Here is an 18,597-nt window from a genome sequence, read left to right on the forward strand (position 1 = left end):
CGCAGTTGCCGCAGTCGCCGCAGTCGCCGCAGGCGCGAGGCTGGGTGCAGGCGGCTCTGACTGAAGCTTCGACTTCTCGACGGACGGACGGACCGACTGACTGACGGACACCATGCCGCGCTCCCACAGGCCTCCGCCGACCGCCCAGCGGCCCACCAACGCCACCGGCAACGCCACCGGCAATGCTGCCGAGCCCAAGCCCGAAGGCGGCAGCCTGGCCACGACTTTCAAGATTTTTCTCCTTTTTGCAGGACTGATGGTTAAAGTTCCTGTGGGCTTGTATTTTTCCTGCAAATTGCTTCTTTTCCAGAGTCTCCTGTTAATGTCTCCTGATGACAGTGGCTTTTACGCGACCATTGTCGCGGTGGTGGGGCTGCATGTGGTGCTGGCGGTGTTTGTGTTCATCGTGTGGAAGGAGGGCATGCCTGACTGGCAGGAAAACAAGAACGAGTAGAGCAGCTCGGAAGCTGCGAACGCGGGGGGCGGGGGAGTACGGGGAGGGGGTCTTAATTTTCTCGTCCGTGTTGACAATCGTGTCTGTTGTGCGCTTCAGGGGGAGGGTGGGGGGAGGGAATCTATTTACTGCCGCGGGGACTCCAGTGAAAAAACCGCGGGGTGGGAGGGGGGGCCTTTTCCTGACCGCCTGTCACGTGCCCAGTGCTTTTTGTTAAAGACATAGTGTTTGTGACTGAGGATCCTGTTGGACTGATGTAAATAGTACTGCCCAAATCGGAGGCCGGTTTGAGGCCACGCCGACTCGTAGAAGTAGACTTGCTCGCTTGCGGAGTATGTGTGGTGACGTCACTGCGGTGGCTCGGCGCGAGTAAGTACCGCGGCGGGAGGGGGCTCCGGGCCGGGTTGGCCAGGGCGCGGATTTGGGGTCCGGCTGTGGGGTATTGGGCCCTGGCGCCTCGATCGCCGTATTTTTCGGTATTATTTTAGCTGAAAATCGAGGCGTATTTGTTATGTTAGATTAAGACCGTCCGAGGTAGGCTGAGACAAGGTGCCGCAGATGTAAATTACTGCGGGTTCAGATTTTGGTGCGTTTTTCTCCGCAGTAAGCATTAAACAATGATCTCATTCTGACGCAGTTGAAGGACGTGACTTCCATCGACAAATGATTTTCTTCCCTCTTGTTTTCCATTTGTTTTTCAGTAGCATTTGGTAAATCTTGGCAAATAGGTACGAAATTCTAAGGGAGCAATACCCGCTCGTACAGTGGAATTTTGAGACCAATATTAGAACGTATATTAATTTCCACCTTTTGATTGGAAATTCATATTGATATTAGATGAATATTAGAAGCTTGAAGTTCACATTTTGCCTGCTTTATCTGTTGGTTATTTGTAGATTTTATACGTGGGCCATTTTTTTATTAGTAATCTTACAAAAATGTATATTTTGCTGTAGGTTTAATGGAGTCATCAACACTTACCTAGTTTCTGACCCTTATTTTGATATTTGATTTGTGAGTGGAGGGAAAATACAGCAAAACGGACTTAGACTAAGGAAATGTTTACTCGTTCTTTAAAAGCCAAAAAATAATAAATCTGGACTAAGAGGCATACAAAGTGGTTTGGGCTTGGTCTCCCCCTTTTTGCACCTAAATGTTCTAATTTTTTTCCCCCAAAAGATGCATTCTACACGTGTAAAAATATCCTTAATGTGAAGTAACGTCTTGTGAGATAATCTATACATTTTCTCCCTTCTAAGCCTGAGGGTTTTCCTTTCTTCCCAGTCCCCTGCCCCTGCAAATTGGTTTTCCTGAGTCCTCACACCTCCTTGACCAGCACTCTGAGAAGGGCCCTCTCCTCAGCTACCGTCCTTCCCTGACACCTACTCCCCCTCCAAATGGACAGATTGTATACATCTGACTTTAAAAGTAGGACTCACTGATTCCCCCCCCCCCAACCAATCTTTAAGTGGTTCTGCTCTAGAAATAATTTTGGTGAGAATGCAGATGAAAATGAAAATATTGAATTCCCTGTGTCCTGTTTAGCCTCATTGATGCCACTCACAGAGATGTGGATGTGCTGTTACTGCTTTCTAACTCTGCCTACTACGTGGCCTAGTAAGTTGCTTATTAATTTAAAGCTTTTAATTGTTCTTTAATATGAGTACATTTCCTTATTAGAATTCATGACAACATTAAGAATCTGGTTTTGCTATATGGAACTTCACTGAACTTTATATAACTGTTACATCACTGTTCCTCTTACAGTTTGAAAGTGTGATTTTAGAGTTGTAATCAGTGTTTATATAATATTCTTTTAGCATTTAGTTTATTTCCTATATGTTTTCCATGTTTTGATGTACTCCATATCCTTTCATTGTTAATGTCTATATATTTTTTATTACTATCCAGTACACATTTCCCCACTGTTTAGCGCTGATACTTCCATTTTATTTCTATTAGCAATGATACAGTTGTCTTTGCGCAGATAATTTTGTGCACATGCATGCACACACATGCTTCTCTTTGGTTACAAGAGTAGGATGAATTCTAATAATTGTGTGGTTTATTGCCAGATCTCCAGAAAGACTACTAATTAACAATGCCACTAGCAGAAATACAAGTACTTCCTCATTTGCCTTATCAAAATCAGTTTTTTTTGGCCTTGTATGAACAGTCATCTTTTTAAGTCATTGGCCCAGGTGCCTATTGGCATTGATCATATGGATTTTTTATTCTTGATTTTGGACAGCAGGTTTATCTGCTGTGTTACTCACAAACACATACCTTCAGTATATGTATGTGTGTGTTTGCCTTTTAAGTTTTAGGTTTGTTGGTTTTGTTTTGTAAAAGTTTTTATAAAACAAATTATATTTTGTAATTGATTTTAGTGTAAGATCCATAAGCTGATTCTCCTTTAGCTACTGAACTACATATATGTTAATCTCATTTCATCTAGTTTTTAAAATGTTTAACTCTTTATCCCAGAGTGTATTGAGCCCTAGAAGATTTTACCTGCTTAGAAGTTGCTACTATTATATCTCAGCCAACAAGCCCGATATGCTTTTGATTTTAATCCTATTTTTTTACTTCCTTTCCCTTTATCCAGTTATGATGATGAAGTTGATAAAGTAAACCAGTATCAACGACTAAGTCTAGAAGACCTGGAAAAAATAGAAATAGGTAAATTTTAACATGCTAACCAAGTCCTAGAAAGCAAATACTGTTCTCCCAAGAGTGGGCCACATTGTTTGAGCATTACGACTTATTAGAACCAGAAAAGGATATTGGTATTGCAAGTAGTCTATTTCTTAGGACTCTCTTCTGTTCTTTAGAGATCAGTGGTGGATGATAGAGTTTAATAACTATTTCTTTTATTACTTACCTTGTGAAGATTAACCAAGGATCAAGAAAGTTTAAATATTTGAGACTAAAGAGTTTTTATTTAATCAAACCAAATCATCTTATTGTGATGTATTTTGTGTACTCGCATTTAGAATAAGAATGTGCTAAGTACCTGACCAATGAGTAAGTGTTAGTATTTCGAAGATACAGAAAAAAATAAATTTTATGTGAAAGATTGAACCATATTCATTTGGGTTTTAGGTCCTGAACCCACTCTCTTTGGTAAGCCAAAGTTCTCCTGCATGCGACTGCACTACAGATATAAAGAAGCAGGTGGCTATTTCCACACACTGAGAGCTGTCATGCGCAATCCAGAAGAGGATGGGAAAGGTAATGAAGAGATGACAGGGTTCAGTGGTAACTTTTGTGGGGACAGTACATACCATTACAAATGGAACATAGCTTTGTAATCTTAAAATAGCTACTCTGTCTCCAGAAAGCAGGGAACTTACTTGAACTGATCTAGCTTGGGGCAAGGGTGTCTGTAATGGGAAATCTCAGCGTGTTTGGTCATAGGGGTACTACGGCTTTTTCCCACCACATACGCTTCTCACGGACAGTGGTCAGGGAACATTCCTGTCTTGTTCACAGCTTTGCCTTAGCATCTAACACAGGACTAACACAGGACAAATGAGAATAAACTTTTAATTCCAATTGATTTGGCTCATTTGCCCTTCATTAACCTCTTCTGTTAAAATTTGTTTTAGAACATTTTGAATTAGTGGGGAGAGTAATGAACAAGAAGCAGTTTTCTGTAAATTGTAGCAAATAAACTTGTATTTAAATTTAAGACCACAAATTTCATTTAGGGTTCTGAATTACAAGTGCTATTTTAGTGTGTTTTTGGAGAAACTGGCAAGCAGTTGTATTTGGGTTTCAGATACCCTTCAGTGCATTGCAGAGATGCTGCAGATAACCAAGCAAGCCATGGGATTAGATGTACCTATAATTGAGAAAAAACTTGAGAGGTAAGTATACTACTTCGATTTTCTCAAGAATAAAGACATTATTATCCAAAGTCTTATTTCTTTAAAAGTATTTGCAAGATGGGGAGAAATCAAATTATGGTAATATATTGGTATTTAGACTGGGAAATGTCAAATTTCTGTGGCCATAATTTAAAGAACTTTAAAACATATTGGCTTTTATTTTCTCTGTAAATGCCAGTGGGTTTTGAATTTAGGCAAGGAATGCCTATAAAGAGATTATTTCACATTAAAATTTGGATTTCCCATCTGATTGTTTCATGGCCCACATTCGACTAAAGAGCCATTTGGTCACCTAGAGAAAAATTGTTCAGTCTTGTGTTAGTAGACAGAATCGTTTCAGTAGCTCTTTAACTTCCCTAATTTTTATGAAATATGCTCATGACCAGCAAGTCAAATATCCGTACTGAGACATGTGGCAAATTGCAGTCACTTTTTCTTATAGCTGTCATGAGGGAATGCCAAATGAGAAAACCCTTTATTACATATCCCGTATCTTTTAAAATAATTGTAGGTAATCCACAGGAAACATAAGGAAACATTCTGCCCCCTCCCACCTGAATTCAGCCAAGTTGGAATGGGTGCAGACAGCTTTAGTTAAGATGCTGTAGATTCCCATCTATAGTCCGTGTTGGCTTGGCTGGTGTTTACGTTGTCGATGTAGTAGGCCTGCCCTAAATCGTAGCCACTTGCCCCGAAAGTGACTGTAGTAGTCCCCTCCTCCCCCATCCACGTTTCAGTTAAGCTGTGGTCAGCGCTGCTCTGGGAGCAGGTGCTCCTCCTCTTGATGCTCAGTCACTTCATCTCACCGTGCAGCCATTTTATCATCTCACATCTTCACCAGAAGGGTGAGTACAGTGCAATAAGATAGAGGACATTCATGTAACTTTTATTTACAGTATTATAAATTATTCCTGTTAATCTCTTATGCTGTATCTAGTTATAAATTTAACTTTGTGACAGGGCGCCTGGGTGGCTCAGTTGGTTAAGCGACTGCCTTCCGCTCAGGTCATGATCCTGGAGTCCCGGGATCGAGTCCCGCATCGGTCTCCCTGCTCAGCGGGGAGTCTGCTTCTCCCTCTGACCCTCTCCCCTCTCATGTGCTCTCTCATTCTCTCTCTCAAATAAATAAAATCTTTAAAAAAAAATTAACTTTGTCACAGGTTATATATGTATAGGGAAAAACATAGTACATACAGAGTTTGAGCCTATCCGTGGCTTCAGCTATCCGTTGGGGGGCTTGGAATATATCCCCCACAGGTTAAGGGGGGAAACTGCTGTTGTCTGAATTTTGGGTGTGGTGTTTATCTTTTTAATTTTTAGAATACACAAAAATGCAGGTTGAGGCAACCATTGGGAGGCTTATCTCCCTTCCTCTGCTGCTTCCCCCTCCTCTGCCAGAGAGAATCCGGTTGAAGGAAACATGCAATAATAATGAACAAATCTAAAGACAGAGTTTTGATCCAGAAGAACTCAACATGATTAATCCGAACTACTGTGAGGAGCTTCACAGAGTAGGATTACAATGGACAGATGTAGCATTTCCACAGGCTGGCTCTTCAGTGCACAGGCAGCTTGAGGACAGGACACGCAGGAGACTGCTTACCAGACTGGGGGTTAAAGTCACACAGCCAGGGCACCCCTCCCCCTCAGTGCCCGGGGACAGCTTGTCAATGTTTTAAAAGGATTCTGCTGCCCGATTGTAAACTACTACGCACTGATTGCTTCAAAGACTTAGTACCAAAAAGAATAAGATACCTCATTAATCATCTTTTAAAGGTGATTATATGTTGAAATTTTGTATATACTGGGTTAAATAAAATCAAAATTTCTATTTTTAATATGGCTAGGAAAATTTAAAACTACATCTAGCTGATATTTCTATTGTACAGTACTATTCTAGCATCAACTCCACGGGACTATCTGATTTTACCAATTAGCAGTGCACGGTTTCAGAAATTGGGCCCAATTAAAGTAACAGCTTTCACTTACAGTAATTGGAACTGGTATATTGGATTTCAGAGAGAGTTAACTTTTTTCTCTTCTAATTTGTAGGAAGAGCAGTAAACCTCATGAAGACATCCTTGGCATCAGATCTCAAAACCAAGGCTCTTTGGCACAGGGAAAGAATTTTTTAATGAGCAAATTTTCATCTCTAAATCAAAAAGTGAAACAGACCAAATCTAATGTAAATATTGGCAATCTCCGAAAGCTAGGACACTTTGCCAAACCTGAAATGAAAGTTAACTTTCTAAAACCAAACTTAAAAGTGAATCTTTGGAAGTCAGATAGTAGTCTTGAAACTATGGAAACCACAGGTGTGATGGATAACAAAGTCCAGGCAGAGTCGGATGGGGAAATGTCTTCAGAGAATGACTCCTACCACTCTGATGAATTCCTTACAAATTCCAAGTCTGATGAAGACAAACAGCTAGCTAATTCTTTAGAGAACGTAGGGCCAAGAGACTATGTTCTTCCTAGTTGTGGTATTATTGCTTCAGCACCTCGGTTAGGCAGTCGGTCCCAGTCCATTAGCAGCACTGATATTAGCATTCATGCTCCTTCAGAGATTGTTGCTCATGGAAGTGCGTCTGGAAAAGGCCATGAGTCTCCTATGAAGAAAAGTCCTTCTGCTGACAACATATACATATTGACTGGCTTTGCCAAGCCTATGGATATTTACTGCCACAGATTTGTACAAGATGCACAAAACAAAATGACCCAGCTGTCAAAAACAGGGTCTGTTTGTCAGCAGGCTAGTGAGGGAAATCAAATGGCCAATCAAGCTTCTAGTGAAGAAACACAATTGGAATCAACAGAACAGATACCTTCCCGGCCGTCTCAATTAGATGTGTCTTTTTCTGCAACAGGTCCCCAGTATTTGTCAGTTGAACCAGTGCATCCAGTTGTATCTCAAAAGACCCCTGGCTCTGGACCCAGCACGCTTGAATTTGAGACAGGGCTTCACGGAGCTCCTTCTCCTTCAGAGGGCGGTAGCAGCAGAGCAGTCTCTCCCTTTGCAAAGATTCGAAGTTCCATGGTCCAAGTTGCTAGTATTACTCAAGCTGGCTTCACCCACGGGATCCATTTCGCAGTGGCAAAGGTTCAGAAGAGCCCTGCAGAACCTGAAGGGGTTAATGAAGTCCAGCAAAATGAACTTAAAAATATGTTTACACAATGCCAGACACGAATAATTCAGATTTAGTTTTTAGCCACAAAGAATCCTATGGCTTTTATTTAATCCAAAAAGAGGTTTCACATATTAGGCTATTTTAACCTGTATTGTCTTTGAAGCTAGGGATCACAAATTCTTTTATCGGGAAAGGTTTTTAAAGGAGTCTGAAGCTGAGATTTCCAGATTTGAGAGCCAGGACGACAGGAGTACGTCATCCTAGAAGGTGTAAACGTGAGTAGCTTATACACTACAGAGCAGTTGGTCTCTAAAAGTAATTTGGGGACAATTACTTTGAGACAGTAATAACCTGAACCTTTTGTGGAGTGGGGTAGGTAAGTGAAGTGTAGGAAGGAAACACATAAAGGATGAACGTGGACACACATTTAGGAGAAGAGCATTTTTCATAATTTGCCTTCTGTTTGTCCATTTCTGTGTAAATACATTTGGTTTTTAGTGACTTTAGAGTGTTACTAGTATGAAGAAGCATTTGAATATTAAATTCTAGTTTAGTTTTGATGGCTTAACCATTCCCTATTAAGAGTTAATTGAGGGTTACTGGCATTACAGTCAAGAAAGGTATGCCCATTTGATCCTAATTTTCCCCATAGTCTACTTAAAATACTCTGCCCCTTGTACACCCCAAAGTCTAGAATTAAAACTGGTCACTCTAAAACCTGAGACACCGGATGTGCGTACCAGCACCTATTAAATTATTTTGCTGTTTTCAGGAATGGAAGACTACATTTACCGGATACTGGTAATTCTTGAAATGAGTGTTCAAATTGTAATTTTTTGCGGAGAAAGATTCCTTAACATCTTGTACAGACTGTAACTGAATTGTTGAGAATTTAGTCTGAAGCACAGTTGTACTAAAACTGACATGACTATAACCCTGAACCCATGGAACAATGGCCTCAGAAAAGCCCCATACAAGAACGTTGCACACCTTATTCCAAACAAGTATTGGTTTGTCTGGTATCTTTAGAGCCTTACTCTGTTGAAGTGATTCTCAGCTAAACATTATGTCTGTTGTAACTTTGATAAGTATTTCCACATTGTTATTTATTAGTGGTATCTTTTTTTTTGAAGTGTCAAATCTTGTGACTATTTAAAATAAAATAACAGTTGTAATTTAAAGTGGCAAATGTGTATGAGAATTCCTTAATATTTTAAAGGTAATGTTGATTTCTAAATCAGATTTAAAAATTCGTAAATTTGCTATAACTGATCACTTGGGTCTCAGCCTTTCCAGTATTTTCCTCTTTTAAGTGATTATATGACTTTACAAATGAAGTGCATCGCAAACCATCAAATTTTAAACACCCAAACACTGAAACTAAATGTTTTATTCTGTTCTTAACTTTTCTTCTGGGTCTTCAAAGTATTAAAGTGTTGCACGACGGGATAGAAAATATAAGCAAAGGTCAGGTGATACATGTATCTTTAAGCTCCACGAAATTCCTTCCAAAGAGATTTTTGAAAACTAAAAAGAAGGCAACATTTAATTCCAGTCAGGGTACTGTGTTCAAACTTCACTGTCCAGTGTGTGAGAGCAAAGGAGAAAAGAAAGGGGGTTCTGAAGCCCACAGTTCCAGTCTCCTACCCAAGTGGGATGCCAGTGGGAGGACACCAGGCTGCACCACCTCCCGCAGTAAGCTTTCAGTAAAGATTTCCCACCAGGAGGGCATGGGATCTTTTCCCACACATCATGGGATAAGTCTTACAATCATGAAAAACCACCCAAAGTACTAATAATTTGGGAAGTTTTGTTTATTTCAAAGAGGGTTTTCCTTTCAAGGGGACTTTTCTGCAAGACCAAGCAAATTATATACTTCTCTTTGGTAAATTACAATTCACATTGGCACAATAAGCACATGGTAACTAATCTACTCGAATTTTATCCTCACAAATCCAGTTGAGTCTTGATTTTATTTCTAAAAGGTTAAGGAAGTCTAGTCTACCAGTTATAAAAATGAAAACCAGTTAGAATTCTAAATATAAACAGATTACTTACATTAGTTTATAAAAATAGATTTGAGTTTAGGAAAAGTTAAACTAGTAATCTTCACTTCAGTTCATTAGGCATAATGAATTCCTTGGCTTTTAAGGCTAACCCTGTTTCCTTGTTTAGCAATGTCAGTGGGGGGGGGGGGGTGTGCCAAAAGAGCACTTACAGAATCATTTAACTGATCTCCTGTTTCCCACTAGGTAAGTTACTGCCTTAAAAAAAACACATTAATCTTCATACATAACACTGACAGCTTAAAAAAAGTAATGGTCTAAACTTTTCAAACATTCTTGATGCCACAATTATACTGTACTGTATTAAACTGCTTTCTAGGTATTGGTAATGATATTTTTGTTACTTTAAAAACTTTTACGTTAGGGGCACCTGGGTGGCTCAGTCGGTTAAGCATCTGCCTTTGGCACAGGTCATGATCCTGGGGTCCTGGGATGGAGCTCCCATATCAGGCTCTCTGTTCAGCGGGGAACCTGCTTCTCCCTCTCCCTCTGTTTCTGTCAAATAAATAAAATCTTAAAAAAAAAAAAACTAAAAACTTTTATATTAAATCTGTAACTGGTCTGGGAAAAACTTACCTATAGCTTTATTGGGTATTCCTGGATTAGTAGATAAGTTCGTTGACTAACACATCTGGAACTAATGGAAAAACTTACACAAAAGTTTAAAATCCAATACAATCATCAAAGCAACTAAATGACAATTATTAGGAAAACAATTTAAAACTTTATTTTCTACAGAAGGCATATTTTAAAAAGTTAACTGTTTGCTTTCTTCCTATTTGGGCAAAACAACCTATCCTAGGACAGCATTCCCTTAAGTCCCATAAAACAGTGGTTCCCAAATGCACAGGGGTGAAATGAGGGGGGAAAAAAAGGACAATGTAGTGTTTTTTTTCCAAAAAAGCTGTATTTATTCCATTTAAAGGACTCTCTTATTCGGAGACTGTCCTTTTATGAAAAAAAAAATGGTGATAATACAGTGGTTTCTTTCAGATTACTTGGCAAAATACACTGGCAACCCTGTCCCCCAAATTTTTGGAAATGTTACTGGTCCATGAAATCCAAAAGTCTGGGAACCACTGCCATGTAAAGACTAATTTTGCAGGTTATTAACAACTGTTAAGTGGAAAAAACTTCTGTGGTCAAATGTTTGGGAAATGATACTACAGAATTTCACAGTCATGTGAATTAATGGCAGCTATACCCCATTCCCCAAACTTGGACCACTAAACACATTCAGACCCACCATTAATTGGAAAGACATTGTAAAAATCTGAACTCCTCTGACTTTGGAATTCCAACAAATTTCTTCAAATGAAGTTGACATTAGCATTTCAACAGTCTGACCTATGACTTGGCTGAAACTAAGGAAATGGTATCAGCAACATTATCAATATTAAACTTTTAATATCAAATACATTTTTGTACATGTTACTAATTTATATAATTATAAAACAATCAAAAGCTCCATAAAATCAGTAAGGTAAAAGCCCTTACTGAATATTATATAAACTTCAGATGTTACCAGGCTTGATTTCAGGAAAAGTCATTGGTTTTTGATACAAAGTATCTACAAAACAATGTGGTATAAATGGTATTTGAATTTTACAATAATGTGGCTACAATCTGCCCACTACTCTCCTAGCTGTCAGATCTTTAAAGTTCATTTCCATTCACACATTTCTGCTGTTGAAGCCTGGTTCTTCTTAAAGACTCTAGCTGCTTTGCTCTGAGCCACCGCTCTCTTGACAGTGTGGTCTGACCGGCACTGAGAGACAGAAACCTGGCGTGAAACACAGAAACGGATTTAAGTCTAGACCTAGGAGAGGACCTAGTTCTTTTTCTTTCTTTCTTTCTTTCTAAAGAACCTAGGAATACTGGGTTAGGGGTCGAGACCATCTGGTAGCTACATACAAGTCAAGAGCCAAGTTAGACTTCCACAGAGGGACCTTTGAAGTTCAGAGACAAAAGGCAAGCCTGTTCCACTGGTCACGGGCCAAACACAATCCCCCTTCACTATGCCCTTTCACAAGGTATTTTAAAGGAAAAGCATTTCCACTGGTAGAAATCTGCCTCAGTTACTCCTCTAAAAATTGGGAGGTTCATACAGAGCTTCCTAAAACAGCAATTATGGACACGTACTACTCACCGAGCTACAATGAGCAACTGGTGGAGATCGTCAGCAGTGATGCTCTGAGGGTCATTCTTGCGCATTTCCACGAAGTCCTCTTCAACTGCCTGTACCAAGAGAGTAAGTGGACTGCAACACCACTGCTTATGAAGAAACGCTATGCATTATGTAGGGAGAAGCAAAGTAACATGGTCCATCGGCTGATGCGAAAATGAGGAAGTCAGCCCTGCTGCTCAGGCTTCTTAGGAGATGAGGCTAACAGAGCCACGCCTCACCTGCAGGGATACTGCTGCTGACAGACCTGGGGGGAGGCCAAACATCTAGGTCCAGCAATGTGCACGGCCAACAGGGCAGGGTAATAATGCCAGCAAAAGTGGCAGAGTGAGGGAGGGCCACGGAAAATTCCAGTGAATTTTTATCCATTGAAGGGTACAAGAACACTAGCAAAAACTATCAGAATCTGCTTCTTCAAAAGTCTGAACATTAACCGGAATACAGGGAGCATTTGTTCAAGAAAGAACACTGGGCTTTGAGGCATTTCAGTTTCCCTATCCGCCCCCACCCCACCCCTGCAGCCCTGAAAAGGGGCAGCCTGGCCATCACAAGAGAGGGTTCTTTCAAAGCACCATTCCTGAGATCTGTCATTCTCGTGACTGGTGGTTCCCTGCGAGAAGCCACGTGCAAGGCTGTGTTTATTCGGCCTGACTCTGCTTACCCAGTGTGAACAGCCTCTTCTCCCAGGGAACTTAGCAAAAACAATCAGAAGCAATTACTGATCATCCTGGCTGCTTCACGCACTGGACAGTCGTTGGGGCAAATAGGCAGCTAACCAAAACCCTTAAAAAACTAGGAAAAGAGAACTTTTCTCCTCCCAAAAGCCCCCAAAGGACGATCTAGCTCTATCTCCCCAGGAACGCAGAAGGCCACATGCACGCAAAGGGGCGTGCACACCCTCAGAAGATCGGAGCAGGCCCTAAGCTATCCTGAGTGACCTCTGTGCAAGCAGAAAGAAGGGTGGGTCATAGCTGTAAACAGTTGCCAGAGTGTTCGAGGCCTGCCCCCATGGAGACACACAGCCCTTGGCTTTGACTGGGAGACCTGTTTCCAGGCATCTAAGGAAATCAAATTTCTATCTGATCACTGACTGAGCGAACAGGGCAGACACTCCAGGAACAGCATACAAAGAATACATTTCACAGAGTTCATTCAGAAAAGCCACTAAGCGATAAGCCACAACAACAAACCCTAGGGAGAGGGAGGATCCACCAGAGCAGAGATATCCTATCATTTAAATATCCGGTTTTCAAAACAAAAATGAAGAGACATAGAAAGAAACAAGAACATCTGGACCCCTTCACTGGAAACAAAGAAGTCAACAGAAACAGTCCTTGAGGAAACCCAAATATCGGACTTGCTAGACAAAGACTTTTTTTTTAAGATTTACTTGAGAGAGAGAAACGGTGAGAGAGGCGTGCACGAGAGCGCACCAGAGGTGGAGAGGGAGAAGCAGGCTGCGTGTCAGATAGGGAGCCTGACGTGGGGCTCGATCCCAGGACCCGGAGATCATGACCTGAGCCGAAGGCAGATGCTTAACCGACTGAGCCACCCAGGCGTCCCTAGACAAAGACTTTAAATCAGCTCTTTAAATACATTCAAAGAACTAAAGGAAACCACATATAAAGAGCTAAAACAAAGTAGGAGAATGATGTCATACTGAATAAAAAATACCAAGAGAGATAGATAGAAATTATTTAAAAAGCAAGTAGGGGACGCCTGGGTCACTCCATCAGTTAAGCGTCTAACTCTTGGTTTCAGCTGAAGTCATGACCTTGGGGTTGTGGGAAGGGGGCACAGCATCAGGCTCCACGCTCAGCGCAGAGTCTGCTTGGGATTCTCTCTTTCCCCCCCTGCCCCTCTTCCCCCGCTCGCTCATTCACTGTCTTTGAATAAAGTCTTTAAAAAATAAAAAGCAAATAGAAATTCTGAAGGTGAACAATATAACTGAGAACTGAAAATTCACTAGAAATAAGGCTCAGCGTTGTGCAGCAGGCAGAAGGTCCAGCAAACGTGCAGAAAGGTCAACTGCAAATGTCCAGTGTGTGTAGGAGAAAGTCAAGGGAGGGGGAAAAATGAACAGAGCAGAGCCTCAGCGACTTGTGAGACACCATCACGTGTACCAACACTCACAGAGTGCTGGAAGGAGAGGAGGGAGAAAGGGGCAGAAAGAAATTTAAAGAAATAATGGTCAAAACTTCACCAAATTTCTTGAAAACTTCCCCAAGACGTGCATTAATCTGCACACACAAGCAGCTCAATAAACTCCAGTAGGATAAACTCGAAGTGCTCCACACCCACGGACACATCACAGCTGAACTGTCCAAAGCCAAGGAAAGTCTTGAAAGCACAAGAGCAAATGACCCCGAGCCCAAAGAAGCCTCTCCTCAGAAACTAGCGGACTTCTCAGAGACCACAGGGGCCGAAAGACAACTGGAGGACATATGTAAAAAGTGCTAAAGAGCAAGTCTACAAACCAAGACCTCTACACCCAGTAAAACTAGTCTCCAAAAATGGAGAAATTAAGACATTCCCAGATAAGCAACAACTTAACAGGACTTGTCACAGCAGATCTGCCCTACAAGGACCATGGAGGGTTCTTCAGGCAGAAATGGAAGGACACCACGCAGTGACCCGAATCCACGCAAAGATGACCAGTAAAGGGAACGACATGGGTAAATATAAGAAGCAGTGTAAAGGTCTTTTTGCTTGTAACTTTTACCGTCTGATTTAAAGACAACAGCATATTTATCTCCCCCTGCCTCCATCCCCCCAAACCTCATTCTTTATGTTCCTACTTTATAGGTTGGTTCTCTGAATGTAATAAAGAACTTGATCCAAGTCAAAAAAATAAATAAAAAAATAAAAAAGACAACAGCATAAAACAAGAATTATAAATGCGTTGATGGTGCACCATAGACAAAAGACATACAGAGACCAAAGAGCAAACTTACCTCACCAGCAGTCACAGTAAACCTAAGGTAATTAAACCGTCTAAATCAACACAGGGAAATCGTTTCTTTGACCCCAAACACACCTTGGTTATCTCATCGGAGATGCTGTAATCCAGGAACCTCAGAAGGGTCAGGTAGATGCGGAACTTGTTCAGCACGGAGGGCAGCACGGCGGACAGAAGGCTGTCCATGTACTCCTCCATGTTTGGGGGGGTGAGCTGGGGCTGTAAGTGGATCTGGCAGTCTGCCTGGAGAGAGAACCAGGACACAGTATTTTCCAAGTTCCTAAATTAATCCGAAATTTCAGGAGGCGGCTTTGTCCATATCAGGGGTGAAGGAATCAGGAGGTCACTGGGGGGAGGTCACTTTTTAACATTAATTTATAAGGACCGTGACTCCCTCAGTGATAATTACAAAAGCGAGCCTTTCTTTGGTTATACTTACACATCCTCAACAGGATGAGTAAACACATAAAAAGGTAGCCAACCTCTAAAAAACAGCTAATTAAAATGTTTTCAAAGTTTCTTTAATCCTGGAATATGTACTCTATGTCTTACTGATCTGCCTTTCTAGAAACCACATAAAGCAAATCACACTTTCCCGCAGAAAACTTACACATGGGCCACACTAGTGAACACCAGTTTACAGAGAAACTATACACCTTTTAAGCAACTGGGCGTACTTCTCATCATGAAGAAACTCAATTAAAAGCTCTCTTCATCAGTCACTCTAATGATTTACCAGAGCATTTCACCATAAAGCATAAAAATAATTACCATGTCATCAGGAACATTTTAAAAGGAACTCTAAAATATTTCTCACATAAGATTGACGGAAAACAATGGGACCGAGGCATTAAGAACGAAGGTCTAGATGTGAATCAGACAATTTATAGACAGCTTCTACTTTCTATGCCTGGATGTGGGGGTTGCTGCCACCAACACCTTCCCTTCGCTTGTCTTGTGATTTGCCGTATCTGGTTCTTCACAGATAGTTTTTCATCCTCAAGGCAGGAACAAAATAATTAATTCTTTTACTGATAATCAGCAGCCCCAATTTTGAAACAATTTTAACTTCTCAATAATAAACTATACCAAGAAACAAATAAAAATTTAGGTATCTTTCTAATGTAACCTCCCTGCATCTTAAAATGTCTCATCATACCGGTAGGAGTGATCTCCCCTCCGAAGTAATAAAAACATTAATATTGCAGGGGAATTCCATCTGGTGGTAACTGAAGTCATAATCCACCTTCTGCCAAGTTATTAGGTTGCTCAGGGCAGTCACATTATGAACACCTAGAAAATAAAAAATAATAATTTTTTGGTTACTTCATTTTAATCACTTAAACAAACTGGTTTTACTGACGCTATGTAAGACATGAGGTTTCTACTGCTTTAAAAAAAAAAAAAAGTATCTCAGGCACTGTTCAACTTTCTAAGCTAAATGTTCACTAAGAGGCTTCACAGACAATACTGGTCAAGCCAAACAAATGTATTTTGGGGCCAAGACCCCCCCAAATCTAATCTAGCATCTGGTATGCAACTGGGCACAAGACAGGTTTCCAGTAAGTACAATCACTTTCTATGTGGTGTGTTCCCAGGTCTAGAACAATACGGTAGAACTGATTATTGATTTTTATACTCACCTGTGCCTTAAGGATACCCCGTCCACACTATTTTTTCTTCTACCTTTACCTCTTGAACTTACCGCCAGCAAAGTGTCTTCTCAATCCTCATCTGAGCACAAATAAAGCAGTCCGCTTCCTTACCATTTTAGAAAAGTTCCCATAACTAAAGTTACTTCAAACCTTCCAACCTATTTTTTTTTTCAGAGATTCTTCGAAAAACAAATTTTAAACTTCACATCGGGCAGTAAAAAATGTTTTACTAGATCTTCTCTACACTTTTCTTTTTAGCTAACATAGGACTGAAGGCAAACTCTCCTCCCTCCTCAGCCTCTCCAGGGCTCCTTGTGACGTCCCTGTCCCGTCCCGGTGCTACCGTCACACTATGACAAAATGCAGCGGAGGTACACAGTCTGTAAGTTTCTAATCCCCACATTATACCAATCCACACGGCACGCCTCGATCTTGAATACTTGTGAAATGTGAGTGTATCTCGGATCGGTGGTTCTTTACAAGGCACCACCGAAGCTGCTTTCACGGCAGGTTGGACACGAAGGGGGACGGCCCGTTCGTACCCGGTGTGTCCAGCTGCCCTTGCTCTAGGAGAGTTTCGTCAACCACAAGGGAAGTGTTGCTCGGGAGCTGGAGGAGCCCGCTGACCAGGCGGTTGGCTGTATAGTCTTTGTGGGGGATGAATTTCAAACGGTTCATGTTCTCTATAGTCATCTGCAGACGAAAAGACTGCAAAGAGAAATTTTTTAATGAGCAAGGAGCAAAGGTTCCCTGTTTTAAGAAAATACATATTTGGGGTTAAATACTTTCCATATGTGTATAAGGAAAGGTCTTATCAATTTCTAAGGATGTAGTTTCATGGCTTCTTGAGCTCTTAAAGCAAAAATCTTACAAAGACCTTAAATAATAAACCTACATCTTAAATAAGAATCGCACTAATTCTATGGGCTGTTTTATTCTCAACTGTTTTATTCAGTATTCTTAAATAATTTCTATTTTACCAGCGAACCAGAAACGAATGACAGATACTTCAGATACATTTACGAAATATTCAAAAAGCTTAACTTCTTTTACCTACCACGACCACAGGCTAGCAAAACAGAAAATATTTATTCAAGATGGGGAAAGAAAAGCTTAATTTTCTTCGGTGCTCCTCGAATTAAAATCACATTCATCAGGCACCCGCAGACCAGGGAACAAACTGTCCCAAAGGGAGTTGAGGAACAGCGCACACTAAGCCGGGCCCAGGCATGGCGGGTCCTAGAACGTGCTGCAGGCTGCCTCGTCTGATCTCAGCACGGGATCTGTTAGATCCCTCTGCACCCACTCTGCCTCCCCGTGCCCACCAAAGGCCCTCTGCACCCTGCTTCACACTCCACTCTCCCTTCCTATCACTCCAGCCTAAAAAGAAGCATGTGTGGTAAGGGTGGAGACCGGCATTGGGGAGAAGGGTGCTGAGGAAGAGAGAAACTTTCAGAATTTACAGGATTACTGTACTGTGGCTCAGTGATTCAAAGAAAATGGGCAGAGGGCTGGGACCACATTATAGACAGAAGCAAACAAGCCCTACAGAAGCACAGTCATCAGAACACAAGGGAGCCTATGGCAGGGTCTAGCTCCACGAAAGCAAAAGTAGGTCGCTCATACCGAACCCACTGTGAAAACTAAACAAGATATGAACGTGCCAAGTGTTCAGAAAGAGTTTGGCACTAGACATAAACACACAAGAGGGATGGAAGGGAGTGGATGTGGTAACAATGAAAAAGTTAACACAAGCTCACTACGAAGCGATGCAAAATGGAAAGATCAAAAAGGAAATACCTCCCACATTTAACTTTCACATTTAAAACGTAACTCGTGTCCTAAGAAAGTGCGCTAGGCAGCTGCTCGGACTTCACCCCCTTCTCCCCAGAATCATTCCACACCAGCCGCACCGGCCCCTGTCCAGCGTGCCTCCAACCTGCCGAGCACACTGCTGCCCCAGAGCCCCCGTGCCTGTTCTGCCATCTCTCACAGGACGGACATTCCCCCCAACAGAGCCAAGTGGCTTGCCCCCACCTGTGTCAAATCTCTCCCCAAATTCCCAGAAGGGGAGACCTTCTCTGACCACACTGTATACATGAGCAACTCCACCCTAGTCCAGCACACCCTAGTCCCCTTCTCCTGGGCCTTAACTCTTCCCCCATGGCACTTCAACGACACGTTCTGTTATGTCTCCCACAATCATCTAAAATCTGACTATTCCAGTAACTCCCAAAATGTGGTCCAGGGAACTCCC

General features: G+C 41.5%; 3 protein-coding genes across 9 annotated transcripts in view; 2 read left to right on the plus strand and 1 right to left on the minus strand.

Moving 5' to 3' along the window:
* INPP5F (inositol polyphosphate-5-phosphatase F) overlaps positions 1-8,653 on the plus strand; it is an 83,266-nt gene extending 74,613 nt beyond the window's left edge. Inside the window, exons 16-21 of one of the 4 annotated variants that reach the window (XR_003520409.2) lie at positions 2,000-2,071; positions 3,063-3,136; positions 3,560-3,688; positions 4,239-4,326; positions 5,085-5,192; positions 5,308-5,361. Coding sequence is in view for 3 of the 4 variants with exons in the window: in XM_027596838.2 (XP_027452639.1) it covers positions 789-823; positions 2,000-2,071; positions 3,063-3,136; positions 3,560-3,688; positions 4,239-4,326; positions 6,400-7,549 (1,548 nt within the window). In the remaining variant the exon portion in view is untranslated. The other 3 variants (XM_027596838.2, XM_027596836.2, XM_027596835.2) reach the window with 3 other exon arrangements.
* LOC113923758 (vacuolar ATPase assembly integral membrane protein vma21-like) lies at positions 20-527 on the plus strand. The gene has a single exon (XM_027596845.2). It carries the CDS (start codon positions 113-115, stop codon positions 452-454), a length of 342 nt encoding a protein of 113 aa, XP_027452646.1. The 5' UTR covers positions 20-112; the 3' UTR covers positions 455-527.
* LOC113923756 (minichromosome maintenance complex binding protein) overlaps positions 7,333-18,597 on the minus strand; it is a 50,380-nt gene continuing 39,115 nt past the window's right edge. For 2 of the 4 annotated variants that reach the window (XM_027596842.1, XM_027596841.1), the window contains exons 12-16: positions 16,883-17,048; positions 15,845-15,978; positions 14,764-14,928; positions 11,691-11,779; positions 10,429-11,324 (exon numbers count right to left, since the gene is read on the minus strand). In XM_027596842.1, coding sequence (XP_027452643.1) covers positions 11,198-11,324; positions 11,691-11,779; positions 14,764-14,928; positions 15,845-15,978; positions 16,883-17,048 — 681 coding nt within the window. In that variant the 3' untranslated portion in view covers positions 10,429-11,197. The other 2 variants (XM_027596843.1, XM_027596844.2) reach the window with 2 other exon arrangements.

The sequence above is a fragment of the Zalophus californianus genome, chromosome 15 (genome assembly GCF_009762305.2).
Source record: "Zalophus californianus isolate mZalCal1 chromosome 15, mZalCal1.pri.v2, whole genome shotgun sequence".
NCBI lineage: Eukaryota > Metazoa > Chordata > Mammalia > Carnivora > Otariidae > Zalophus > Zalophus californianus.